The sequence below is a fragment of the Salvelinus sp. IW2-2015 genome, linkage group LG18 (assembly GCF_002910315.2).
Source record: "Salvelinus sp. IW2-2015 linkage group LG18, ASM291031v2, whole genome shotgun sequence".
In the NCBI taxonomy this organism is placed as follows: domain Eukaryota; kingdom Metazoa; phylum Chordata; class Actinopteri; order Salmoniformes; family Salmonidae; genus Salvelinus; species Salvelinus sp. IW2-2015.
The window spans coordinates 29,843,180-29,868,784 of record NC_036858.1 but is presented as its reverse complement, the minus strand read 5'-3'; the positions used below and the strand labels follow the sequence as shown (position 1 = coordinate 29,868,784).

General features: G+C 43.5%; 1 protein-coding gene across 1 annotated transcript in view; it reads right to left on the bottom strand.

Annotated features, from left to right (window-relative positions):
• The window catches only part of LOC111978070 (serine/threonine-protein kinase 32C), a 99,854-nt gene that overhangs the window by 32,752 nt on the left and 41,497 nt on the right, over positions 1-25,605 (bottom strand). The window contains exon 2 of the mRNA XM_024007863.1: positions 22,296-22,351. Coding sequence (XP_023863631.1) covers positions 22,296-22,351 — 56 coding nt within the window. The remainder of the gene's footprint in view (positions 1-22,295; positions 22,352-25,605) is intronic.

The window sequence follows — 25,605 nt, the reverse complement described above, 5'->3', positions numbered from 1 at the left end:
TACTGGTCCCCTGGCTGATGCCATCCCCCACGACACCCCTCCCCTGGACAGTAATGGTAGACCCGTCTATAGCGTCAGATTCCTCCTGGACACCCAGTGTCATGGGGGTCGGCTCCAGCAACGGGTGGACTGATGATGGGGCGCAGGTGTGAGTAATAATGGTTGCCAGGTGTGCATAATGATTGGTTGCCAGGACCGGTGGTTAGTACACCGGTGACGCTGAGCGGGGAGAGCCGGAGTATACGTGACACCGGCACATTTACATGGATGTTGCATTATTGTAATATTGATGTTGATTAATGTGCATTGACCCCTATAAATAAACAGAGAAAAAAAAAGGCCATCATAACGTTAAGTAATTTATCCATATACTCCTTAGAACTTTAAGTAGGCCTATGCTTAATGAGGAGACTCTCACCAGCAAATACAAAACAACGATTGTGGACTTGTCAGGAGTCGAAATGGGAGCATCCATTTAAGTAATCGCAAAGCATTCGCTAGTTGTTGCTAGCGCAATCATCTCCTCCATTATCTAGCCTAATCCCACACCCCATCCCTCTGACTCGAAATACCCGGTCCTTGTCAGGGTATTTGGAATCTCTCTGCAATTCTAATGGAGTATAAATTCTTAATTGGACCTGAAAATGTGACAGATACAGTCCATGACTGACAAGGCAAAGAGAATCTTCTACAGACGGGAGACGGTGCCAAGTGCACGCCGCAAAATAAATAATAGGGGTTTATCCGACAACAAAATAGAGCCTGTCACTCAAAAACGGAGGCAAAGATTTTATACAGCCTATTGGCATGAATAAATACATACCAAACCCCAAATGATTCATCATGTCCAAAACCAGTCATTTTTATTCAAGGAAGGAAATGGTTTTCGTAGAATAGTGTCTTGTACTGTGTATCAAAAGAATACATCAGAAACACGTTGAGTTTTCAAAATAGCAAAAGCCCATGTACAGTAAGTCATACTGTAGGTGTCAGTTATTTACCCATCTCTGCATTCCTAACTTAATTATGATTATGATCAAGATATATATATTTTTTAAATTTAAACTTTAAAATCGGCACATAGAACTATTGGAGCATGCGACCAAAACAAGAAAGGCATCCAGTCTGTTTAGAGATGCACACGGCGGCTTCAGGTTTAATAGTCAAAACAATTTAAAGATGACCAGCTCTTCAAATACCTGTTTTATGGACCAGTGAATATTTTAAATCCAACAATTGAGCTTTGTGCTGCCACATTTATGAGCTTTCTCAGAGAGATAGTAAAAAAAAAAAAGACAGCTCCAAATGGATAAGCCTCCAAATTGGCCAACAAGCAGAAACCATTTCCGCCCTTATCAAATCAAATGTTATTTGTCACATGCGCCGAATACAACAGGTGTAGACCGTACAGTGAAATGCTTACTTACAAGCCTTTAACCAACAATGCAGTTAAGAAAAATACTCACCCAAAATAAATAAATAAAAGTAACATATAATTAAAGAGCAGCAGTAAAATAACAATAGCGAGGATATATACAGGTACAGAGTCAATGTGCAGTGGGAACGGTTAGTTGAGGTAATTGAGGTACTATGTACATGTAGGTAGAGTTATTAAAGTGACTATGCATAGAAAATAAGCGGGTAGCAGCAGCGTAGAAGAGAGCCGGATAAAGGGGGGGGGGCAATGCAAATAGTCTGGTTAGCCATTTGATTAGATGTTCAGGAGTCTTATGGCTTGGGGGTAGCTGTTTAGAAGCCTCTTGGACCTAGACTTGGCGCTCCGGTACCGCTTGCCGTGCAGTAGCAGAGAGAACAGTCTATGACTAGGGTGGCTGGAGTCTTTGACCATTTTTAGGGCCTTCCTCTGACACCGCCTGGTATAGAGGGCCTGAATGGCAGGAAGCTTGGCCCCAGTGATGTACTGGGCCGTACGCACTACCCTTTATAGTGCCTTTCGGTCAGAGGCTGAGCAGTTGCCATACCAGGCAGTGATGCAACCCGCCAGGATGCTCTCGATGGTGCAGCTGTAGAACCTTTTGAGGATCTGAGGACCCATGCCAAATCTTTTCAGTCTCCTGAGGGGGAATAGGTTTTGTCGTGCCCTCTTCATGACACCAAGGAACTTGAAACTCGCAACCTGCTCCACTACAGCCCCGTCGATGGTCCTCCTTTTCCTGTAGTCCACAATCATCTCCTTTGTCTTGAGGTTGTTGTCCTGGCACCACACGACCAGGTATCTGACCTCCTCCCTATAGGCTGTTTCGTCATTGATCAGGCCTACCACTGTTGTGTCATCTGCAAACTTAATGGTGGTGTTGGAGTCTTGCCTGGCCGTGCAGTCATGAGTGAACAGGGATTACAGGAGGGGACTGAGCACGCACCCCTGAGGGGCCCCCGTGGTGAGGATCACCGTGGCGGATGTGTTGTAAYCTACCCTTACCACCTGGGGACGGCCCGTCAGGAAGTCCTGGATCCAGTTGCAGAGGGAGGTGTTTAGTCCCAGGGTCCTTAGCTTAGTGATGAGCTTTGAGGGCACTATGGTGTTGAACGCTGAGCTGTAGTCAATGAATAGCATTCTCACATAGGTGTTCCTTTTGTCCAGGTGTGAAAAGGCAGTTTGGAGTGCAATAGAGATGGCATCATCTGTGGATCTGTTGGGGTGGTATGCAATTTGGAGTTGGTCAACAGGTTTCTGGGATAATGGTGTTGATGTGAGCCATGACCAGCCTTTCAAAGCACTTCATGGCTACTGATGTGAGTGCTACTGGTCGGTAGTCATTTAGACAGGTTACCTTAGTGTTCTTGGGCACAGGCACTATGGTGGTCACCTTGAAACATGTTGGTATTACAGACTCGGACAGGGATAGGTTGAAAATGTCAGTGAAGACACTTGCCAGATGGTCAGCGCATGCTTGGAGTACACGTCCTGGCAATCTGTCTGGCCCTGCGGCCTTGTGAAACGGAGAGCGTCATCACACAGTCGTCTGGAACAGTTGATGCTCTCATGCATGTTTCAGTGTTACTTGCCTTGAAGCAAGCATATAAGTAATTTAGCTCGGCTGGTAGGCTTGTGTCACTGGGCAGCTCTCGGCTGTGCTTCCCTTTGTAGTCTGTAATAGTTTGCAAGYCCTGCCACATCTGACAAGCATCAGAGCCTGTGGAGTACGATTCAAKCCTAGTCCTGTATTGATGCTTTGCCTGTTTGATGATTCGTCGGAGGGCATAGCGGGATTTCTTATAAGCTTCTGGGTTAGAGTCCCGCTCCTTGAAAGCGGCAGCTCTACCGTTTAGCTCAGTGCAGATGATGCCTGTAATCCATGGCTTCTGGTTGGGGTATGTACGTGCAGTCACTGTGGGGACGACGTCATCGATGCACTTATTGATGAAGCCAGTGACTGATGTGGTGTACTCCTCAATGCCATCGGAAGAATCCCGGAACATATTCCAGTCTGTGCTAGCAAAACAGTCCAGTACCTTAGCATCTGCTTCATCTGACCACTTTTTTTATTGACCGAGTCACTGGTGCTTCCTGCTTTAGTTTTTGCTTGTAAGCAGGAATCATGAGAATAGAATTGTGGTCAGATTTGCCAAATAGAGGGCGAGGGAGAGCTTTGTACGCATCTCTGTGTGTGGAGTAAAGGTGGTCTAGATATTTTTTTCCCTTTGGTTGCACATTTAACATGCTGGTAGAAATGAGGTAAAACGGATTTAAGTTTCCCTGCATTAAAGTCCCCGGCCACTAGGAGCGCCACCTCTGGATGAGCATTTTTCTGTTTGCTTAAGGGCGTATACAGCCTTACTAACACCTTACCCCTACTACACATACACTGATATGAAATCATAACAATCCCTTGAACTACATTTATGTAGCTGGGTTTTCGGAGCCAGGCAACACGTGGCCTGAAAAGCAACCATTTTCTGCTGCTAAGGTGCTTAGGCTAACTGTGTTTGTGGGTCCAGTTTTAAAGCAGGGGATTGCACAGATGAGGCAGTACTATTAGTTGTCCTCGTAATAAATMGTGGCTCTCCAAGGTTGGCCCAGGATGATACCTTTTAAAGAACCCCTATCCCTTTAATTCTGCTGCCCTATCAATTGTTGTCACAGCCCAGAACTCCAGGGAGCCCTCGGTGTGGTGAAGGAGGAGAAAAAGGTTGGCTATTACATTTATTGGAGTCAGGAAGCATAGGATTTTCTTGTTCTAGGTCAGCTAAGTGCCAAGTGAACCAAGCAGCAGCTGTTTTAGGACAGATGAGGAAAAACATACAACGTGAACAGCATCAGGCACCGGTCTTAAAGGGTAAGTAGCCTAAACGTAACCACATGTAACATATGGATTTGCATTAGTATACGCATCAAAAGTCCCAATGCAAAGTTACAACTCACGCTTATATTTTTCAAATTATTACATAAAACCGATCATAATTCCGAAGTCATGTCGGGAAATGTTTTTCCAGGGTGTAATGTAATATGGAGGACCCGCAAACCAGCCTATTCCCTATAATGTAAACTCAAATAAATAACTTCAAATGTATAACATAAATTAAACCAAATCTTTTGCACTCATGACTACTGGTTTAAATGACATTTTCAGCCAATATATGAGCAAATACTTTATGAATGTATTTTGTTACAAATCAACTTGCAAGGTTGCTAGCCAACTAGCCTGTTAACGTTAGCCCTCCTAGCCTGCTAACATTATCCCTACCAGCCTGGTAACATTACATTAGGAACTGGCAGACTCAGTCAGTGCTATCAACAACTACCTTACAGCTACATTAAAGTAAACTAACGATTTTTAAATGCATAATGGCATCTAACCAGTTATCAAAGAATGTTAGCTGTATGCAGTTATCTTAGCCAGAAAATGTTAGGTATTTAGCCAACTTGCTATTAGCCTAGCCAGCCTAGCCAACCACCACGGTTATGGCTGGCAAGCTAGAGCCCAACGCCTGGAGATCTGCTAGAACACAACACAACTAAAACATAACCACAGATCAAAAGCAAAAAGTGAGCAGAGACTTACAGATTGATGGCTGGGTCCATCCGATGGAAAAACTTTTTAAAAAGTGCAGGCTGAGTAACTACCAAAGCAAAGGTGAGGCGGGCTCTACATCAGCCCAAGGGAGAGTCAGGGAAATCCAATAACTATATAGCGAATCCAAAATAGATAGATTCCAGATATCTGGCAGCTAGCACACTAGCACTAAGCCAAGGTGGAAAAAGTTACAAAACTCCCGTAGCCTACTTCAGAGAAAATTCCGTAAAAGTTGACAAGACAAAAAGGAGAACAGACGAGGTATTACACAATTAGAGCAAGCAGGTATGATTTCTCTTTCGTTTTGAGCTTGAGCTAGCTACCGAGCTAGCATACGAACTTGGTAGCACATAGTAAATCCTCCATATGACGTTGAGAAATAGTGCATTGTGGGTAGTTTAGAAGATATGGAAATAATTTATAAATATTTAATAACCCAAAAACATAACTATGTTTGTACTAATAGGTAACCAGATCATGACTACAACTAAGTTACTAAAGCTGTGTTTGAATACCCATACTAACATACTGTATACTACATACTTAATGAGTATATACTACATACTGATGGATTCTGGGTTCTGACACCTAAACTTGGAATAGTGTTAATTATCAGGTATCCTAATGAAATATTGAGTGCTATAGTCTAGGGTCTACACCAGAAGTTAATGGTTATCTGTAGGAGGAATGTATATGGTGGAGGCAATTAAGCTTGGAATGTACTGAGTGAAGGAAAGGCGTTGGCAGGCACTGATAAGGGTGGAGAGATGTGGTTAAGGGAGGAAGGGGGCCGAGGTCAGGTCAGGTCACGTTAAGGGAGAAGGAACAGTTTATTGCCCGCGTCACTTAATTTCCTGCCTAGCAACAAAAATGTAATATTTAGAGAGGAGGAGGAGATTCCACCCCAAATTGGGGTATATATATACTACCACTGGTGGAACCATGTCTTATGCAGCTGTATAACCCAATGGGTGAATAAACTTGGTTTAAGCTTTACTAATCATCCGCGAGTTTGACTTGGTTCATTTAGAACCTAACAATACTATTAGTTAATTTTAGTATACTGTAAACGAACGGTATCCTTTCAGTTGAGCATACTAGTCTACCGGAAGTTGATGCTGTTGCTATGCATCCTCTTGCTAGCTTGTTAGCATAACAAATGACGAGATAGAATTTATGAACACACATGAAATCGTAAAATGTCTATCTGGAGTGCCAGAGGGCGGTTAGAGTGCGCTCTGTGCGTTCGTAAATCCAGCGCGTTGTCAGATTGTCAGTTTGTAAATTCTGAGCATTTCGCTCTTGGAGCGTGTCACTGGACGCTCTGGCCGAGTAGGGTTGATCCGAGYGTTCTGACCTCACAACAGCAGTCAAGCACCAAAGCTAACTTGCTAACGTTGGCTAGCTTGTTAGCTATTTCCAGACACAAATGACACCTCACTCTGACCATTTTACTCACCCCAGCAGAGCTGGTTAGGCTGTTTTCATGTTGTCCAGAGCATTGGTGACTAACGGTGCTGCTGGCAACAACTTAATTGCGCTTTTTTTGCAGACGTTTACTTACACCGGCCATATATTCAACGGGTGTTGARCGTTCATAAATTCATCAGTTATTCAGCGCTCTGGCACACTCAGACGAGAGTGCTCTGAAATCAGAGTAGATAGGCAGAATTAACACTGTCCATTGAAAACGCACCACAACTATACCACTTTGCTAAGAATGACGTGAATAATCAAGTCAATAAACGTTGGGTAGTTAGTTAGATTATAGTTAATATACTGCTTGGCAAGTTCGRTGTATTAGTAGCCAACTAACGTTACGTAACTAGCTAACATACAGGTACATACTGCTGTAATGTATGCAGTTCGTAAGGATAGCGTAGCTAACAAATTGTCAGCCAACATAACGTGTTACGTAACTTACTTGAAAAGTCATTACTTTATTACATTGCTCAACATTTTCTTAACATTTGTCATAATGAGTTAAAGCAATTCATTTGTATCCGCTCTCGTCGGACTTCAGCTGCATATTTTCCGCCATTTTCTTCCAATCTGAAAACGCTGTGAAGCCACKCTCATTTTCTGAAGAATTGCATTATGGGCCATAAAAGCAGGGAAATAGTGTCCACTGCCTATATACTTCGTATTTTGGCAAATGTAGTATGACATCCAGGAATTTTTGGCATACTAACTATATCCATACTATGACCATTAAGCATACTACATACTCAATTTATGTCACAAATAGTACRGGTTAGTGCAGTTAGTATGAGTATTCGAACACAGCTTATGTCTTTGACCACACTATGTTGTTACATTGGTGAGTMAAAACTCATGCTTCTTACCCATTAAGACAGTGGTCCCCAACCTTTTCGGAGTCAAGATTACTTTTGGATTTAAAAAGCAAGCTTAGACCTACCGCCAGGTTCTTTTTTGAAACATGACTTAAAAATTGTAAGCCTAACCAACATTAACCTAATAAAAACAGTTATGTAGGAATGAGGTTCGTGCGTGCAGTAGGCTTTAAACAATATCACAGCATATTGGTAATGCTTGGCCTGCCAATATTGTTCTTCTCAGACCATATTATATTTAAAAACTATTACATGCGAAGCACGGCTGAGCATAGATAAATTGAAATAATTTGCAAATAATGTGCTTTTTGATATTACTGGACTGCATCTATTTTACTGTACCTGCATCTGATGGTCAGTTTCAGAGGAAGGAGGGAGAGAGCAGCAGAGGGTTCGCCTCCCACTGTCCCTGCTCTTACCTTTCCGAAGGTGAGACTGACTAGGGAGAGGGGACACATCATCCACCTGATGGCAAAACCTGAGTCGCACCACATTATTTCTGCCTCATGCACAAATTCATGTTGTTCCTATGACCAGAGAAAGTGAAATATGCCTTCGATATTAAAATAGACACAACGAGCTGCTAATAATGAAAATGCAGGCCTACACTTGGCTACTCATTCATTGCAGCTGCAGCACTGGTTGTAGCGTGAGTGGAAGTAGGGAGAAGCATGTTTTAAGTTTTGTAAAAGTGTTGAATAAAAACAAACATGAACTGACTCATAAAAACAGCAGCTCTTTGCTGTATTATTTGACAGTCTCTCTCTCCCTGGTCATGGTTTTAAAAGTTAATACGTCTCAGGAAGGCTAGTATCAAACTTTGCTGTGCAGTCGTGGAAGTTGTAGGCACAGTGATTTGAGCTATCCGATTGGCCAACGCAGAAGGCACACTTGATTTCCCTCTCCTGATTTAGCTCTCCTGGTCCGCCGGGTAGGTGGAGTGTGCCCCTTCAGAAAAATGTTACGGTTAAAAATGGGAACACCTACAGCCAACAGTGCATGACAAAAAAAATATCAAATAGAAGCRCAAGGCTTTATCGTTGGCATTTCTTCAGAAATATTTGCTAATTGACTAGGAATGCCTTGAAGATTGACCAGTCGATCGCGATTGACCGGTTGATGACCACTGCTTTAAGAGATGAGAGGGAAGAACTTCCTCATAGACCCTAAACTGACTTTTAAACTATGTGCTCCTGTTTCTGGGGAAATACAAGTGCTCACATACTGTATATCAACATCTCATATTGGGGTTTCAGGCAGGGTGTTGCGTGAGAGGGATAGGTTTGGTTTTGTCAGCATAATAGTGTAGCGCATATCATACTGTATGCAAACAGACTACAGTGATTGAAACAGAGAGTGATGTAAGCATAAAATAACATACTCCTAGACACACACACACACAAACAAACAATAGGACGTAACATGGGCTCTAGCTGTCTGTTTTGTCGAGAGGCAGTGATGAGCAAGGCAAATACTGTATGTTTTCAGACTGATGAACTTGTCAGTCACAGAGAGAAGAATAAATAATCCCCTTTATTTAATTCATTCCCCTCGCCGTCTTCCCTTATATCGCTAGTGACAGGCAGGAGGAAAATGTTTACCGAGCTTGGGGGCCATTTTCAGAGCTACATGACGCACTTTTAAGGCTGCCATAGTCATTAATAACAAAACAGCCTCCATTTGACTGCTTGAGCTTGGCCTCAGAGCGGGATAGTAGAGCTCAACAGGAAAGTTTGTTTTCTCAGGAACTGTCGCCCTCCTAGTGCCGGGGAAGGATGAAAGAGCTTTCCCATCTTACTAGTTCCGTCACACCATCCTGTGGATATACAGTGGGGAGAACAAGTATTTGATACACTGCCGATTTTGCAGGTTTCCCTACTTACAAAGCATGTAGAGGTCTGTCATTTTTATCATAGGTACACTTCAACTGTGAGAGACGGAATCTAAAACAAAAATCCATAAAATCACATTCCTATGATTTTTTAAGTAATTAATTTGCATTTATTGCATGACACCTAAGTATTTGATACATCAGAAAAGCAGAACTTAATATTTGGTACAGAAACCTTGGTTGCAATACAGAGATCATACGTTTCCTGTAGTTCTTGACCAGGTTGCAAACCACTGCAGCAGGGATTTTTGGCCCACTCCTCCATACAGACCTTCTCCAGATCCTTTCAGCTCCTCACAAGATTTTCCTATTGGGTTCAGGTCTGGAGACTGGCTAGGCCACTCCAGGACCTTGAGATGCTTCTGACGGAGCCACTCCTTAGTTGCCCCTGGCTGTGTGTTTCGGGTCGGTGTCATGCTGATAGACCCAGCCACGACCCATCTTCAATGCTCTTACTGAGGGAAGAGGTTTGTGTGGCCAACGATCTCGCGATACATGCCCCATCCATCCTCCCCTCAATACGGTGCAGTCGTCCTGTCCCTTTGCAGAAAAGCATCCCCAAAGAATGATGTTCCACCTCCATGCTTCACGGTTGGGATGGTGTTCTTGGGTTGTACTCATCCTTCTTCTTCCTCCAAACACGGCGAGTGGATTTTATCACAAAAAGCTCTATTTTTGTCTCATCAGACCACAAACCTTCTCCCATTCCTCCTCTGGATCATCCAGATGGTCATTGGCAAACTCCAGACGGGCCTGGACTGTGCTGGCTTGAGCAGGGGGACCTTGCGTGCGCTGAGAGATTTTAAATCCATGACGGCGTAGTGTGTTACTAATGGTTTTCTTTGGACTGTGGTCCCAGCTCCTCTTCAGGCATTGACCAGGTCCTGCCGTGTAGTTCTGGCTGATCCTCACCTTCCTCATGATCATTGATGCCCCACGAGGTGAGATCTTGCATGGAGCCCCAGACCGAGGGTGATTGACCGTCATCTTCAACTTCTTCCATTTTCTAAATAATTGCGCCAACAGTTGTTGCCTTCTCACCAAGCTGCTTGCCTATTGTCCTGTAGCCCATCCCAGCCCTGTGCAGGTCTACAATTTTATCCCTGAGTCCTTACACAGCTCTCTGGTCTTGGCCATTGTGGAGAGGTTGGAGTCTGTTTCATTGAGTGTGTGACAGGTGTCTTTTATACAGGTAACGAGTTCAAACAGGTGCAGTTAATACAGGTAATGAGTGGAGAAAGGAGGCTTCTTAAAGAAAAACTAAGAGGTCTGTGAAGAGCCGAATTCTTACTGGTTGGTAGGTGATCAAATACTTATGTCATGCAATAAAATGAAAATGAATATTAAAAATCATACAATGTGATTTTCTGGATTTTTGTTTTAGATTCCGTCTCTCACAGTTGAAGTGTACCTATGATAAAAATTACAGACCTTACATGCTTTGTAAGTAGGAAAACCTGCAAAACGGCAGTGTATCAAAATACTTGTTCTCCCCACTGTAAGTGTATGGAGGTCCAAACAACAGCCTGCCAGCAGTCAATAAATTATGACTACTTTTCGTCTCGCAGCAACTGTGGCTGTGTGAGACGAAACCCTTAGTAACACGCTGCACGCTTTAGTGGGTATTTGGAAAAATATAATATGACTAATATCTGTCATTCAAACCGTTCCTTACAATACTGTAATAGTATGTTAGGTTGGATACGGGGGTCCCCACAGGGGTGTGTGCTCAGCCCCCTGCTTATACTCCCTTTTCACCCATGACTGCGTGGCTACGCACCACTCCAACTCAATCATTAAGTTTGCTGACGGCACAACAGTGGTAGGCCCGATTACCAACACGACAGACAACCTATAGGGAGTAGGTGAGAGCCTTGGAGGAGTGGTGCCAGAAAAGAACCTCTCCTTCAACACAAAAAAACAAAAGGAGCTGATTGTGGACTACAGGAGACAGAAGAGGGAACATGCCCCCATCCACATCGACAGGGCCTGTAGTGCAGAGGGTCAAAAGCTAAAGTTCCTTGTTTGTGAACATCATTGCAGACCTGAAATGGTCCCATCACAATGACACCTCGGTGAAGAATGCACAACAGCACCTCTTCGACCTCAGGCGGCTAAAGAAATTCAGCATGGCCCCCAAGACCATCACAAACTTCTATAGAAGCACYATGGAGAGCAATCTGTCGGTCTGTATAACCACCTGGTATGGCAACTGTACCCCGCTCAACCGCAAGGCTCTCTAGARGGTGGTGCGGTCAGCCCAGGTCACCGGGGGGGACACTGCCTGCCCCCCAGGATTTTACAGCACTCGGTGTCAAAGGAAGGCCACCAAAAAGATCATTAAGGACCTCAGCCACCAGAGCTATGGTCTGTTCACTCTGCTACCATCCAGCAGACAGAGACRGTACAGGAGCATCAGAGCCGGGATCGAGAGACTGAGAAACAGCATCTATCACCAGGCTATCAGACTGTTGAACAGCCATCACTAGCAAGCTACCTGCCCGGTACTCAGCCCTGCAAAAATGTCACATGTACAGTGCAGAAAGTACTCAGACGCCTTGACTTTTYCCAMATTTTGTTACGTTACAGCCTTATTCTAAAATTCAGCTGTGGTAAATTCAGTTGATTGGATATGATTTGGAAAGGCACACACCTGTCTATATAAGGTCCCACAGTTGACAGTGCATGTCAGAGCAAAAACCAAGCCATGAGGTCGAAGGAATTGTCCGTAGACAGGATTGTGTTGAGGCACAGATCTGGGGAAGGGTACCAAAACATTTCTGCAGCATTGAAGGTCCCCAAGAACACAGCGACCTCCATCATTCTTAAATGGAAGAAGTTTGGAACTACCAAGACTCTTCCTAGAGCTGGCGGCCCGGCCAAACTGAGAAATCGGGGGAGAAGGGCCTTGGTCAGGGAGGTGGTACCAAGGACAACCATCTCTGCAGCAATCCACCAATCAGGCATTTATGGTAGAGTGGCCAGACGGAAGCCACTCCTCAGTAAAAGGCACAACAGCCCGCTTGGAATTTGCCAAAAGGCAAGATTCTCTAGTCTCATGAAACCAAGATTGAACTCTTTGGCCTGAATGTCAAGCCTCACGTCTGGAGAAAACCTGGCACCATCCTTTGCCGTGATCATGGTGGTGGCAGCATCATGCTGTGGGGATCTTTTTCAGCGGGAGGCCCTGGGAGACTTGTCAGGAGAGAGGGAAAGATGAACGGAGCAAAGTACAACGAGATCCTTGATGAAAACCTGCTCCAGAGCGCTCAGGACCTCAGACTGGGGCAAAGGTTCACCTTCCAACAGGACAACGCCTCTAAGCACACAGCCAAGACAACACAGGARTAGCTTCGGGACAAGTCTCTKAATGTMCTTGAGTGKCCCAKCCAGAGCACRWACTTGAACCYGATCRAACATCTCTGGGGAGAGCTGAAAATAGCTTTTGCAGCAAGGCTCCCCATTCAATCTGACASAGCTTGAGAGGATCTGCAGAGAATAATGGGAATAACTCCCCAAATACAGGTGTGCCAAGCTTGTAGCATCATACGCAAGAAGATTTGAGGATTTAATCGCTGCCAAAGGTGCTTCAATAAAGTACTGTGTGAAAAGTCTGAATACTTATGTAAATGTGATATTTCAGTTTTGGTATTTTTAATAAATTAGCAAAAACATTCTACAAACCTGTTTTTTGCATTGTCATTATGGGATAGTCGTGTGTTGATTGATGAGGGGGAAAAAATATTAACATCAATTTTAGAATAAGGCTGTAATAAAATGTGAAAAAAAGTCAAGGGGTCTGAATACTTTCCAAATGCACTGTATACGAGTCATAGAACGCTGGTCACCTCATAATCCATTTACAGTTGAAGTCAGAAGTTTACATACACCTTAGCCAAATAACATTTAAACTCAGTTTCACAATTCCTGACATTTAATCCTAGTAAAAAATTCACTGTTTTGGTCAGTTAGGATCATCACTTTATTTTAGGAATGTGAAGTGTCAGAATAATACTAGGAGAGAATGATTATTTCAGCTTTTATTTCTTTCATCACATTCCCAGTGGGTCAGAAGTTTACATAGACTCAATTAGTATTTGGTAGCATTGCCTTTAAATTATTTAACTTGGGTCAAACGTTAAAGGGTAGCCTTTCCACAAGCTTCCCACAATAGTTGGGTGAATTTTGGCCCATTCCTCCTGACAGGCTGGTGTAACTGAGTCAGGTTCGTAGGCCTCCTTGCTCACACAAGCTTTTTCAATTCTGGCCATACATTTCTATAGGATTTGAGGTCAGGGCGTTGTGATGGCCACTCCATACCTTGACTTTGTTGTCCTTAAGCCACGACTTTGAAGTATGCTTGGGTCATTGTCCATTTGGAAGACCCATTGCGACCAAGCTTTAACTCGCCTGACTGATGTCTTGAGATGTTGCTCTTCAATATATCCACATAATTTTCCTTCCTCGTGTTTGCCATCTATTTGTGATGTGCACCAGTCCTCCTGCTGCAAAGCACCCCACAACATGATTGCTGCCACCCCCGCCTTCACGGTTGGGATGGTGTTCTTCGCTTGCAGCATCCACTTTTCCAAAACATGCATCCTGTTGGCCAAACAGTTCTACTGCTGTTTCATCAGACCAGAGGCCATTTTCCAAAAGTACGATCTTTGTCCCATGTGCAGTTGCAAACCTTAGTCTGGCTTTTTTATAGTGGTTTTGGAGCAGTGGCTTCTTCCTTGCTGAGCGGCCTTCAGGTTATGTCGACATAGGACTCGTTTTTACCTTGGATATAGATACTTTTGTACCCGTTTCCTCCAGCAACTTCACAAGGTCCTTTGCTGTTGTTCTGGATTGATTTGCACTTTTCGCACCAAAGTAACGTTCATCTCTAGGAGACAGAATACGTTTCCTTCCTGAGGGTATGACAGCTGCGTACTCCCATGGTGTTTATACTTGCATACTATTTGTTTGTACAGATGAATGTGGTACCTTCAGGCATTTGGAAATTGCTCCCATGGATGAACCAGACTTGTTGAGGTCTACAATTATTTTTCTGAGGACTTGGCTGATTTCTTTTGATTTTCCCATGATGTCAAGCAAGAGGCACTGAGTTTGAAGGTAGGCCTTGAATATTCACAGGTTACAACCTCCAATTGACTGAAATTATGTCAATTAGTCTATCAGAAGCTTTTAAAGCCATGACATCATTTTCTGGAATTTTCCAAGCTGTTTAAAGGCACAGTCAACTTAGTGTGTGTAAACTTCTGACCCACTGGAATTGTGATACAGTGAATTATAAGTGAAATAATCTGTCTGTAAACAATTGTTGGGAAAATGACTTGTGTCATGCACAAAGTAGATGTCCTAAAAGACTTGCTATAGTTTGTTAACAAGAAATTTGTGGAGTGATTGAAAAACAAGTTTTAATGACTCCAACCTAAGTGTATGTAAACTTCCGACTTCAACTGTATATACTGTTGTTTACTCACTGTTTATGTACAGTGCCTTCAGAAAGTATTCACACCCCTTTTTCACATTATGTTGAGTTACAGCCTGAATTTAAAATGTATTCAATTTAGTTTTTTTGTCATAAGTATTCACACCCCTGAGTCAATATATGTAGAATCACCTTTAGCAGCGTTTACAGCACACCTGGATTGTGCAACAGTTTCCTATTATTCTTTTTGAAAAATGTCACAATTGTCAGGTCTTGCCATAGGTTCTCAAGCAGATTTAKTAAGTCAAAACTGAATCTCGGCCACTCAGGAACATTCCCTGTGTGGTTTCTTCAGTGTAGATTTGGCCTTGTGTTTTAGGTTATTGTCCTGCTGAAAGGTGAATTCATCTCCCAGTGTCTGGTGGAAAGCATACAASCAGGTTTTCCTCTTGRATTTTGCCYGTGCTTAGCTCCATAATTGTTATAGTTTTTTACATATACAGTATATCACAAAAGTGAGTACACCCCTCACATTTTTGTAAATATTTGAGTATATCTTTTCATGTGACAACACTGAAGAAATGACACTTTGCTACAATGTTAAGTAGTGAGTGTACAGCTTGTATAACAGTGTAAATTTGCTGTCCCCTCAAAATAACTCAACACACAGCCATTCATGTCTAAACCGCTGGCAACAAAAGTGAGTACACCCCTAAGTGAAAATGTCCAAATTGGGCCCAAAGTGTCAATATTTTGTGTGGCCACCATCATTTTCCAGCACTGCCTTAACCCTCTTGGACATGGAGTTCACCAGAGCTTCACAGGTTGCCACTGGAGTCCTCTTCCACTACTCCATGACAACATCACGGAGCTGGTGGATGTTAGAGACCTTGCACTCCTCCACCTTCCGTTTGAGGATGCCCCACAGATGCTCAATAGGGTTTAGGTCTGGAGACATGCTTGGCCAGTCCATCACCTTTACCCTCAGCTTCTTTAGCAAGGCAGTGGTCGTCTTGGAGGTGTGTTTGGGGTCSTTATCATGTTGGAATACTGCCCTGCGGCCCAGTCTCCGAAGGGAAGGGATCATGCTCTGCTTCAGTATGTCACAGTACATGTTGGCACTGCAATACAGTGCCTCAGACAGCTGCGCCACTCGGRAGGTCCCTACATTTCTTTTTTATCCTGAAAAACTTTCYAGTCCTTAATGACTACAAGTATACCCATAACATAATGCAGCCACCACTATGAATTAAATAATGGAGAATGGTACTCAGTAATGTGTTGTATTGGATTTGCCCCAAATATAACACTTTGTAATCAGGATATTTTTTTATTGCTTTGCCACATTTTCTTTGCAGTATTACAAAAGTRCCTTGTTGCCAACAGGATGCATGTTTTGGAATAGTTTTATTCGTACAAGCTTCCATCTTTTCACTCTGTCAATTAGATTTGTATTGTGGAGTAACAACAATGTTGTTGATCCMWCAATAGTTTTCTCCTATCACAGCCATTAAACTCTTAACTGTTTTAAAGTCAACATTGGCCTCATGGTGAAATCCCTGAGCAGTTTCCTTCCTGTCCGGCAACTGAGTTAGGAYTCCTTTATCTTTGTAGTGACTGGGTGTATTGATACACCATCCAAAGTGTAATTATTAACTTCACCTTGTTCAAAGGGATATTMATTSTGTGCTACCAAAAGTTGCCCTTCTTTGCGAGGCATTGGAAAACTTCCTTGGTCTGTGTGGTTGAATCTGTGTTTGAAATTCATTGCTCGACTGAGGGACCTTACAGATAATTGTATGCATGTGTGGGGTACAGAGATGAGGTAGTCATTCAAAACTCATGCTAAACACTATTATTGCACACTTATTATGTGACTTGTTAAGCAAATTTTTACTCCTTAACTTATTTAGACTTGCCATAACAAAGGGGTTGAATACTTATTGACTCAAGACAGCCAGCTTTCTCMTTTTTCATTAACTTGTTAACGTCTCTAGAAACATAATTCCTCTTTGACATTATGGGGTATTGTAGCGGTCTGTACAGGGAATATGGTGCCATTTCAGACACAGCCATATCGTGCTGTTCCGCCTGATATAGAACCAATCACAAAGACCTGTCATCAGTGATCACCCTGACCTTTCTGGAGACAGGCAATGTGGATACCTACCATACAATCTGACAGACACGTCAGCAGCACAAAACCCTACCTGTCTGCGTGTCCCGTCTGCGTGCCCTGTCTGTGTGTCCTTTTCTCTCCATGTTATCTCTCTGGTCTGTTATCCCCCTCCTCCGCTCCCCCTGCCTCTCTCTTTCCTCTCACTGTCACTGCCAGTCCGCCACAGGAGCCATATCATAACGAGTCTTCGCACAGCACTTCGAGAGGGACCTTTACATTGTGAATCCACCAGCTGAGCTCCGCTGTCAACTCGACCTTAACCAAGCTCTGTGACATCGCTGACATCTCTCCTCTGACCTTCCTGTGCCCTGCTCTCCACTGAGAGGCTGAGACTGTTGTCAATCTATACCTGCTGCCGTTAAGGAGCCGTCTCTGTCTTCTATTGTCACCGTCTCCGGTGGTGGTCCCCACGCTGGGCGGCTTTACGTGGAGTCTCTTCTCACACACAGAGCTGTTGCAAGGGCCTTAATGAGTCTAGTGGCGCCATGGACCACTCCTGGACCAGAGAGCACAGAGAGCAACAGGGGGAGAGGCAATTATTCCGCAGCCCGTATGTGGGCCATTTCCCCTCGCCATAGGGGACGGCAGGCTGCTCGGCCTCACAAGTAGGACGACGTCACTCTCCATCGCGACCGGGAGAAATAACCAGACCTTCCTCCTTCTCCAATTCCTCTATTACTACCACCCATCACAGGAAGATGGGAAGGCAGCCACTCCTACAGACAGCAGCGGTGTGTGGGTGTACGCATGCAGGAGCGGACAGGCACAAGAGCCTGTATCAGCGCCCAAAGAGGATGTCTTTTAGAGAGCCCGTGGAGAGGTGGTCTCGGTGGGGTTCCGCAGCTCCAAAACAGTTCTCCCACTGAGAGCCTCCTTTCGTTCCCCACAGGCGGGCTCCCCACACATGCCTGGCTCGCACAAGTACACACCCGGCAGGGACTATTTTGGTATAATACACGGAGGAAAAGACCCATTCGTGCTGTGAAACCCCAAACACCACAAAACACACCTCATAAAGCACACACAAACACACGGTCAGCACATTCTCCCGTGTGACAGTCCCCTATTGGTAGGAAGACCATGCTGCTCTGTAACAGCATGCATACCAAGTGCAGCTACAATCACACAGCTCCCCATGGTCGGGTCAAGATGACCTCCAAACTGTTAAAAACTTGGTCTGGAAGTCTGAGTCCGAGTCATTGAGCCAAATGTCTCTCTGTCCGTCTGCCTGCACAACCTTCCCATCACATATCTACAATCAGACCCTGAGCTACAAGGAAGTGTTATCTACAACCTAGCCTGCAAACACACACACACACACACACACCTTAAGAGTCAGATGAAAGATGATAAATGACAAAAAACACCACAGGTAGAGGACTCATGCTTTATGGGTAAACTTCTAAACAACAATGTTTACTACAGAGCAGACTGATTTAAATACATGTGTATTTGATTATTTGTTATTTAAATACTTTGAGTATTTTCAAATAATGTGTCCMGAATCAACTACTTCTATTGGATGTATTTAAAAGCATTTTCTAATAATTTCCTATAAATAGTACGCCATTTGAATACTTATTTCAAATACTATTTCTAAATATCTGGGTTAAATGCATGGGAGTGTATTTGAGTCCGTGTATTTTCAAACACATGCCAATACTTTCCAAGTGTATTTCCAAATATATTCCCATATTCAAGTACTTGTCTTTTCAAACAAAACATATCTAAATACTCAACATGTATGTGAAAGTAATTGAGATATTTGAAATAGTATTTGAACCCTGGTCTGCTACAGAGTACTAACATCTCATCCATATCCCTTCTGGGCTACAAACATTCACTTGAAGGCTAGACCAACTTACCAGACACGTTATAGTTTACAAGCCTTACATGGAAGGTTACCTGAAGGCCAAATACTTGGTCACATCTACAGTTGAAGTTGGAAGTTTACATAGACTTAGGTTGAAGTCATTAAAACTCATTTTTCAACCACTCCACAAATTTCTTGTTAACAAACTATAGTTTTGGCATGTCGGTTAGGACATCTCCTTTATGCATGACAAGCAATTTTTCCAACAATTGTTGGAAATTAGATGAAATTAGATGAAATTGGAAAAATTGCTTGTCATGCACAAAGTAGATGTCCTAACCGACTTGCCAAAACTATAGTTTGTGAACAAGAAATTTGTGGAGTGGTTGAAAAACGAGTTAATGACTCCAACCTAAATCTATGTAAACTTCCAACTTCAACTGTAGATGTGACAGATTATTTCACTACAGACAGATTATTTCACTGTATCACAATTCCAGTGGGTCAGAAGTTTACACACACTAAGTTGACTGTGCCGTTAAACAGCTTGGAAAATTCCAGAAAATGATGTCATGGCTTTAAAAGCTTCTGATAGACTAATTGACATAATTTCAGTCAATTGGAGGTGTACCTGTGGATGTATTTCAAGGCCTACCTTCAAACGCAGTCCCTCTTCGCTTGACATCATGGGAAAATCAAAAGAAATCAGCCAAGGCCTCAGAAAAAAAATTGGAGACCTCCACAAGTCTGGTTCATCCTTGGGAGCAATTTCCAAATGCCTGAAGGTACCACGCTCATCTGTACAAACAATAGTATGCAAGTATAAACACCATGGGACCACGCAGCCATCATACCACTCAGGAAGGAGACGCATTTTGTCTCCTAGAGATGAACGTACTTTGGTGCGAAAAGTGCAAATCAATCCCAGAACAACAGCAAAGGACCTTGTGAAGATGCTGGAGGAAACAGGTACAAAAGTATCTATATCCACAGTAAAACGAGTCCTATATTGACATAACCTGAAAGGCCGCTCAGCAAGGAAGAAGCCACTGCTCCAAAACCGCCATAAAAAGGCCAGACTACGGTTTGCAACTGCACATGGGGACAAAGATCGTACTTTTTGGAGAAATGTCCTCTGGTCTGATGAAACAAAAATAGAACTGTTTGGCCATAATGACCATCGTTATGTTTGGAGGAAAAAGGGAGAGGCTTGCAAGCCGAAGAATACCATCCCAACCGTGAAGCACGGGGGTGGCAGGGGGGTGATTTGCTGCAGGAGGGACTGGTGTACTTCACAAAATAGATGGCATCATGAGGGAGGATAATTATGTGGATATATTGAAGCAACATCTCAAGACATCGATCAGGAAGTTAAAGCTTGGTCGTAAATGGGTCTTCCAAACGGACAATGACCCCAAGCATACTTCCAAAGTTGTGGCAAAATGGCTTAAGGACAACAAAGTCAAGGTATTGGAGTGGCCATCACAACGCCCTGACCTCAATCCTATAGACAATTTGTGGACAGAACTGAAAAAGCATGTGCGAGCAAGGAGGCCTTACAAACCTGACTCAGTTACACCAGCTCTGTCAGGAGGAATGGGACAAAAGTCCCCCAACTTATTGTGGGAAGCGTGTGGAAGGATACCCGAAACGTTTGACCCAAGTTAAACAATTTAAAAGCAATACTACCAAATACTAATTGAGTGTATGTAAACTTGGAATGTGATGAAAGAAATAAAAGCTGAAATAAATCACTCTACTATATTCTGACATTTCACATTCTTAAAATAAAGTGGTGATCCTAACTGACCTAAGACAGGGAATTGTTACTGGGATTAAATGTCAGGAATTGTGAAAATGTATTTGGCTAAGGTGTATGTAAACTTCCGACTTCAACTGTATGTGTTTAATGCGTGTACAAGTGTATGTGTGTACCCATGTGTGTGTGCGCATACACATGCCTGTGTGTCTCCCGGGTGGCGCAGTGGTCTAGGGCACTGCATCGCAGTGCTAGCTGCGCCACCAGAGTCTCTGGGTTCGCGCCCAGGCTGGKCTGGGTTCGCGCCCAGGCTCTGTCGCAGCCGGCCGCAACCGGGAGATCCGTGGGGCGACGCACAATTGGCATAGCGTTGTCCGGGTTAGGGAGGGTTTGGCCGGTAGGGATATCCTTGTCTCAGTATGTAAAAAAAAAAAATAATAATAATAATAATAATATTTAAAAAATATGTATGCACTCTACTGTAAGTCGCTCTGGATAATAGCGTCTGCTCTTGGCCGGTAGGGATATCCTTGTCTCAGTATGTAAAAAAAATGTAATAAAATGTATGCACTGGATAAGAGCGTCTGCTAAATGACTAAAATGTWAAAAWAAAAAAAAATGTGTCAGCACGTACGTGTGTGAGAGAGACATAACTGTCAGGGCTCCTCTCCCTCTGGGTTTTCATATCCAGTGATATGCAATACCCTTTTGGACGCTAGTCTATGGCCTGTTGTGTCTAATGGCTCAGCCTTTAAAGCCCTGGCTGGGTGCTGTGGATGTCATACTTCCTCTAACATCATAAGGGTAGTGACAGCAGCTTGAGGGAAAGAAGCAATAAGTGAAATGAACATCAATTCAGATGGTAATGTATTCTGCAGCCGGGGCTGACTTTCTGTATAAAAGAGACACTTATTTTGCCGCCCCAAAAAGATTTTGATGAGAGCAAAGCGGAAAGATTGCAAAAAGGCTTGCGTAGACAGCAAGTATAATGAACAAATAACAGTTCGTCATGATATTTTAAGAGTCAAACTGCAGATAAGCTTTTTTTCAACCTACGTAGCACAGTCCTCCTTTTATATTGTTCATGATTATAAAGTGTGGCTGGATACACACATTGTTGTGCAGGACCATACAGATTTATTCACCACACATCAAATGCAAACTATGCTCAACTGAGACTACTGCACAAGAGTACCAATCAAAACCCATAATGTCACTTGAGATGGGATTTGAAGAGTTGTGGTATTTAGTTCCAAAACAACGCGCACACACACACACACACACACACACACACACACACACACACACACACACACGCACACACACACACACACACACGCACACTTTCCCTATTGGCATTTCATTACACAAAGATAAGCATTGAGCAAAATAACGATCTGAGCTATCTTACTATTGTCTGTAATTAGATGTAAGACAGCAAGTCAAATCTACTTACATCCCAGCTGACATGAGATTACATTTAAAAAGAAACAAAAATGCAGCCACAGCTAAATTAATTAACTGCTGCGGTTTAGATTAATCATTATTCAAAAGTAATTACTTCAGGCCCACTTTACCAGACCGTCTCGGCTTCCTCGTTGAGGATAATGATTGTAGGGGGTAATTAGTGCCACAGAATTACCCAGGGTCCTGAGCGGTGGCAGCCACCGCCTGCCCGCAAACCTCACACACATATCTGTAGCTGGCTGCTTGGAGGTACTGGATCTCCCCCAAGCCTTCAAGCTGCGTAGCGGTCACTCCTCCCAGGAACAAATGTACGCACAAAGAGCAGATAGAGAGTAGAGACAGAGCTCTGGCTTCATTACCTTTCCGAAGCTCCCCTTCCCAATGGCCCGGAGAATCTGGAAGTGGTCAAAGGTCACTGTGAAAACAGAGAAAAGAGAAATCGGTCACTGGCAACAAGACGGACAGGCTCTGTTGGTGTCGTACAGTAGTAGCATCTAACATTCTGACAGCAGTTTGAGAACAACCTAGGACACCAGAGGCACAGTAACAGGGACACGGTTAACCCAGGTTATTATTACAGAAAAATCGACAGACAACAATCTCCATTTCTAAAGCCTAGCGTGATCCTTTCAGTATGCTATTGTACTGTAGATACAGTACAACCTTATCCGTTACTGTAAAATAACGAGCTTACTGTAACACTTGGTATTGTAACTGGGAATGTGGATCATTTGGCAAAGCTCCCATGTGACGAGGGCATCAGCTCCATTGCAGATAAGCAGTAATAAAAAGGATCATGCCGCTGTGACGTTGAAGATGGAAAAGAATCAAAGTGTAGCTGAAAACCACAAATTTGCAATTACAGTGTATCTGACTGGTACGTCATGATGGGTTAGGCCCAAGGGGGGCTTGGAGGGAGCCTCTGCTGCCCTGTTGGAGTGCGTGTTGTGTGGGTGTCATGAGGGGCCTCCRCTGGCTTCACCCTGTGGCGCGTGCCAGGCGGGAGCTCTCCGTTTGTGTGTGTGAAGCCCCGGTGTGCCCAGCAGCTAACAGTGGCACAGGAGGGGGACAGCAGACCTCTCTCTGACTCACCCGCCCTGCTTATCTTAAAAGTTCCTCTGCCTCCAACACACCACACACAGATCACAGTGCCAGTCTACAATAAAACATGGGGGGGGAGAGCATCAAGATATCCCTTCCCTGGGCAGGCGCAACGTTGTTAACTTATGCCCGCTATGCCACCCACCAGATCAGACCTGGGCACACAGGCCGTTACTGAGAAGGTACTGCAGCAGCGCCACACAAAAGGCGTCGGGCCTGGTTTGCATGTCTTGCTCTGCAAGACGAGCTAATCCTCCGTGGATTCTTCCCGCTCAACATTTTGTACATCGCTAATCCTTTCATATGGCAGTGCTTAGACAGAACCACAGCAGAGGAAAGGGGCAACAGGAACAGCGTAGAAGACGGGCAAAATGACTGTACTCGTAATGTAACTAGATGACTGAAATGGATAGGTGCACAGAAACGTCAGACAGGACCAATTCCATTTTTCGTAATATTTCACGTTTTGGTCACACAGGGCTAAACAACATATTTCTATTCCGTGTCAAATAATGTTGTACAATAGTTTGGGGCTCTGTAAAGTGGTTGGGCAATATTTGTGTAAAACGAAGATGTAGCATAAACAGTAAACCCTATTATAGCAGATTTGATTCAATCTGGAATTCCAGTCTTAGATCGCTTACAGGGAAAAACATCCTATCCACACCAGTGAGTTGAATTTATCAAGCAGAATATGCACTAGGCTACAAGTCTCTCTGTGTGTTGATATTGCCTTTCATGTACTGAGGCTGGCAAAATGCTATGTAAAAATTGTCAAAGACTGCAGGCACCCAAGTCATACTGTTCTCTCTGCTACCGTACAGCAAGCGTTACCGAAGCACCAAGTCTGGAACCAACAAGCTCCTGAACAGCTTTTACCAGCAAGCCATAAGACTGCTAAATAGTTAGTTAAATAGTTAACCAATAGCTACCTGGAATATCTGCATTGACCCCTTTTGCACTAACTCTTGACTCATCACCTACCCTGCTGCTTCTGTGCATTATCGATCCTGTTGCCTATTCACTTTATCCCTACCTATATGTACATACACTACCGTTCAAAAGTTTGGGGTCACTTAGAAATGTTCTTGTTTTTGAAAGATTTTTTAATTTTTATTGTCCATTCAAATAACATCAAATTGATCAGAAATAGTGCAGACATTGTTAATGTTGTAAATGACTATTGTAGCTGGAAACGGCAGATTTTTTATGGAATATCTACATAGGCGTACAGATACCCATTATCAGCAACCATCACTCCTGTGTTCCAATGGCACGTTGTGTCAGCTAATCCAAGTGTATCCTTTTAAAAGGCTAATTGATCATTAGAAAAGCCTTTTGCAATTATGTTAGCACAGCTGAAAACTGTTGTTCTGATTTAAAGAAGCAATAAAACTGTCCTTCTTTAGACTAGTTGAGAATCTGGAGCGTCAGCCTTTGTGGGTTCGATTACAGGCTCAAAATGGCCAGAAACAAAGAACTTCCTTCTGTAACTCGTCAGTCTATTCTTGTTTTGAGAAATGAAGGCTATTCCATGCGAGAAATTGCCAAGAAACTGAAGATCTCGTACAACGCTGTGTACTAATCCCTTCACAGTACAGCGCAAACTGKCTCTAACCAGAATAGAAARGAGTGGGAGGCCCCGGTGCACAACTGAGCAAGAGGACAAGTACATTAGAGTGTCTAGTTTGAGAAACAGACGCCTCACAAGTCCTCAACTGGCAGCTTCATTAAATAGTACCCGCAAAACACCAGTCTCAATGTCAACAGTGAAGAGGCGACTCCAGGATGCTGGTCCCAAACTTTTGAACGGTAGTGTATATGCCTAAATTACCTCGTACCAACGCACATCGACATGGTACCCAATGTATATAGCCAAGTTATTGTTACTCATTGTATATTGTTACTCATTGTATATTGTTACTCATTGTATATTGTTACACACGGGACCTCAAACTGTGGTCCCGTGTGGCTCAGTTGGTAGAGCATGGCGCTTGCAACGCCAGGGTTGTGGGTTCATTCCCCACGGGGGGACCAGAATGAATATGTATGAACTTTCCAATTTTTGTAAGTCGCTCTGGATAAGAGCGTCTGCTAAATGACTTAAATGTAAATGTAAATGTATATTCATTCCATATGTTATTATTTTTCTCTCTCTGCATTGTTGGGAAGGGCCCGTAAGTAAGCATTTCATCGATAGTCTACACATGTGCTTATGACCCATAGGACAAATACAATTTGATTTGATTTCCAGGAAGAACTGTGTAGATGCAAAGCTTGGTAACAGAATTTTGGTCAAATCTCCCTTTTTGGAGGTACATTTTTTTTGGGGGGGGGGGTCTGTTAAATATCTGCTCTGAATTACGATTCAACAATGTCCGCAGAAAGAATGGTGTGAGCTCTGACATTACACATCGACTTTAAAACATATGTTATTGAACTACTGTAAGTGACGTGGATTTACATCCGGTAACAGAATTTCATCATAGGTCCCTGAACTCTACTACATAGAAATGCCTAATTATGGATATCATAATTAGGTAGCCTAGTGGTTAGAGCGTGGGGCCA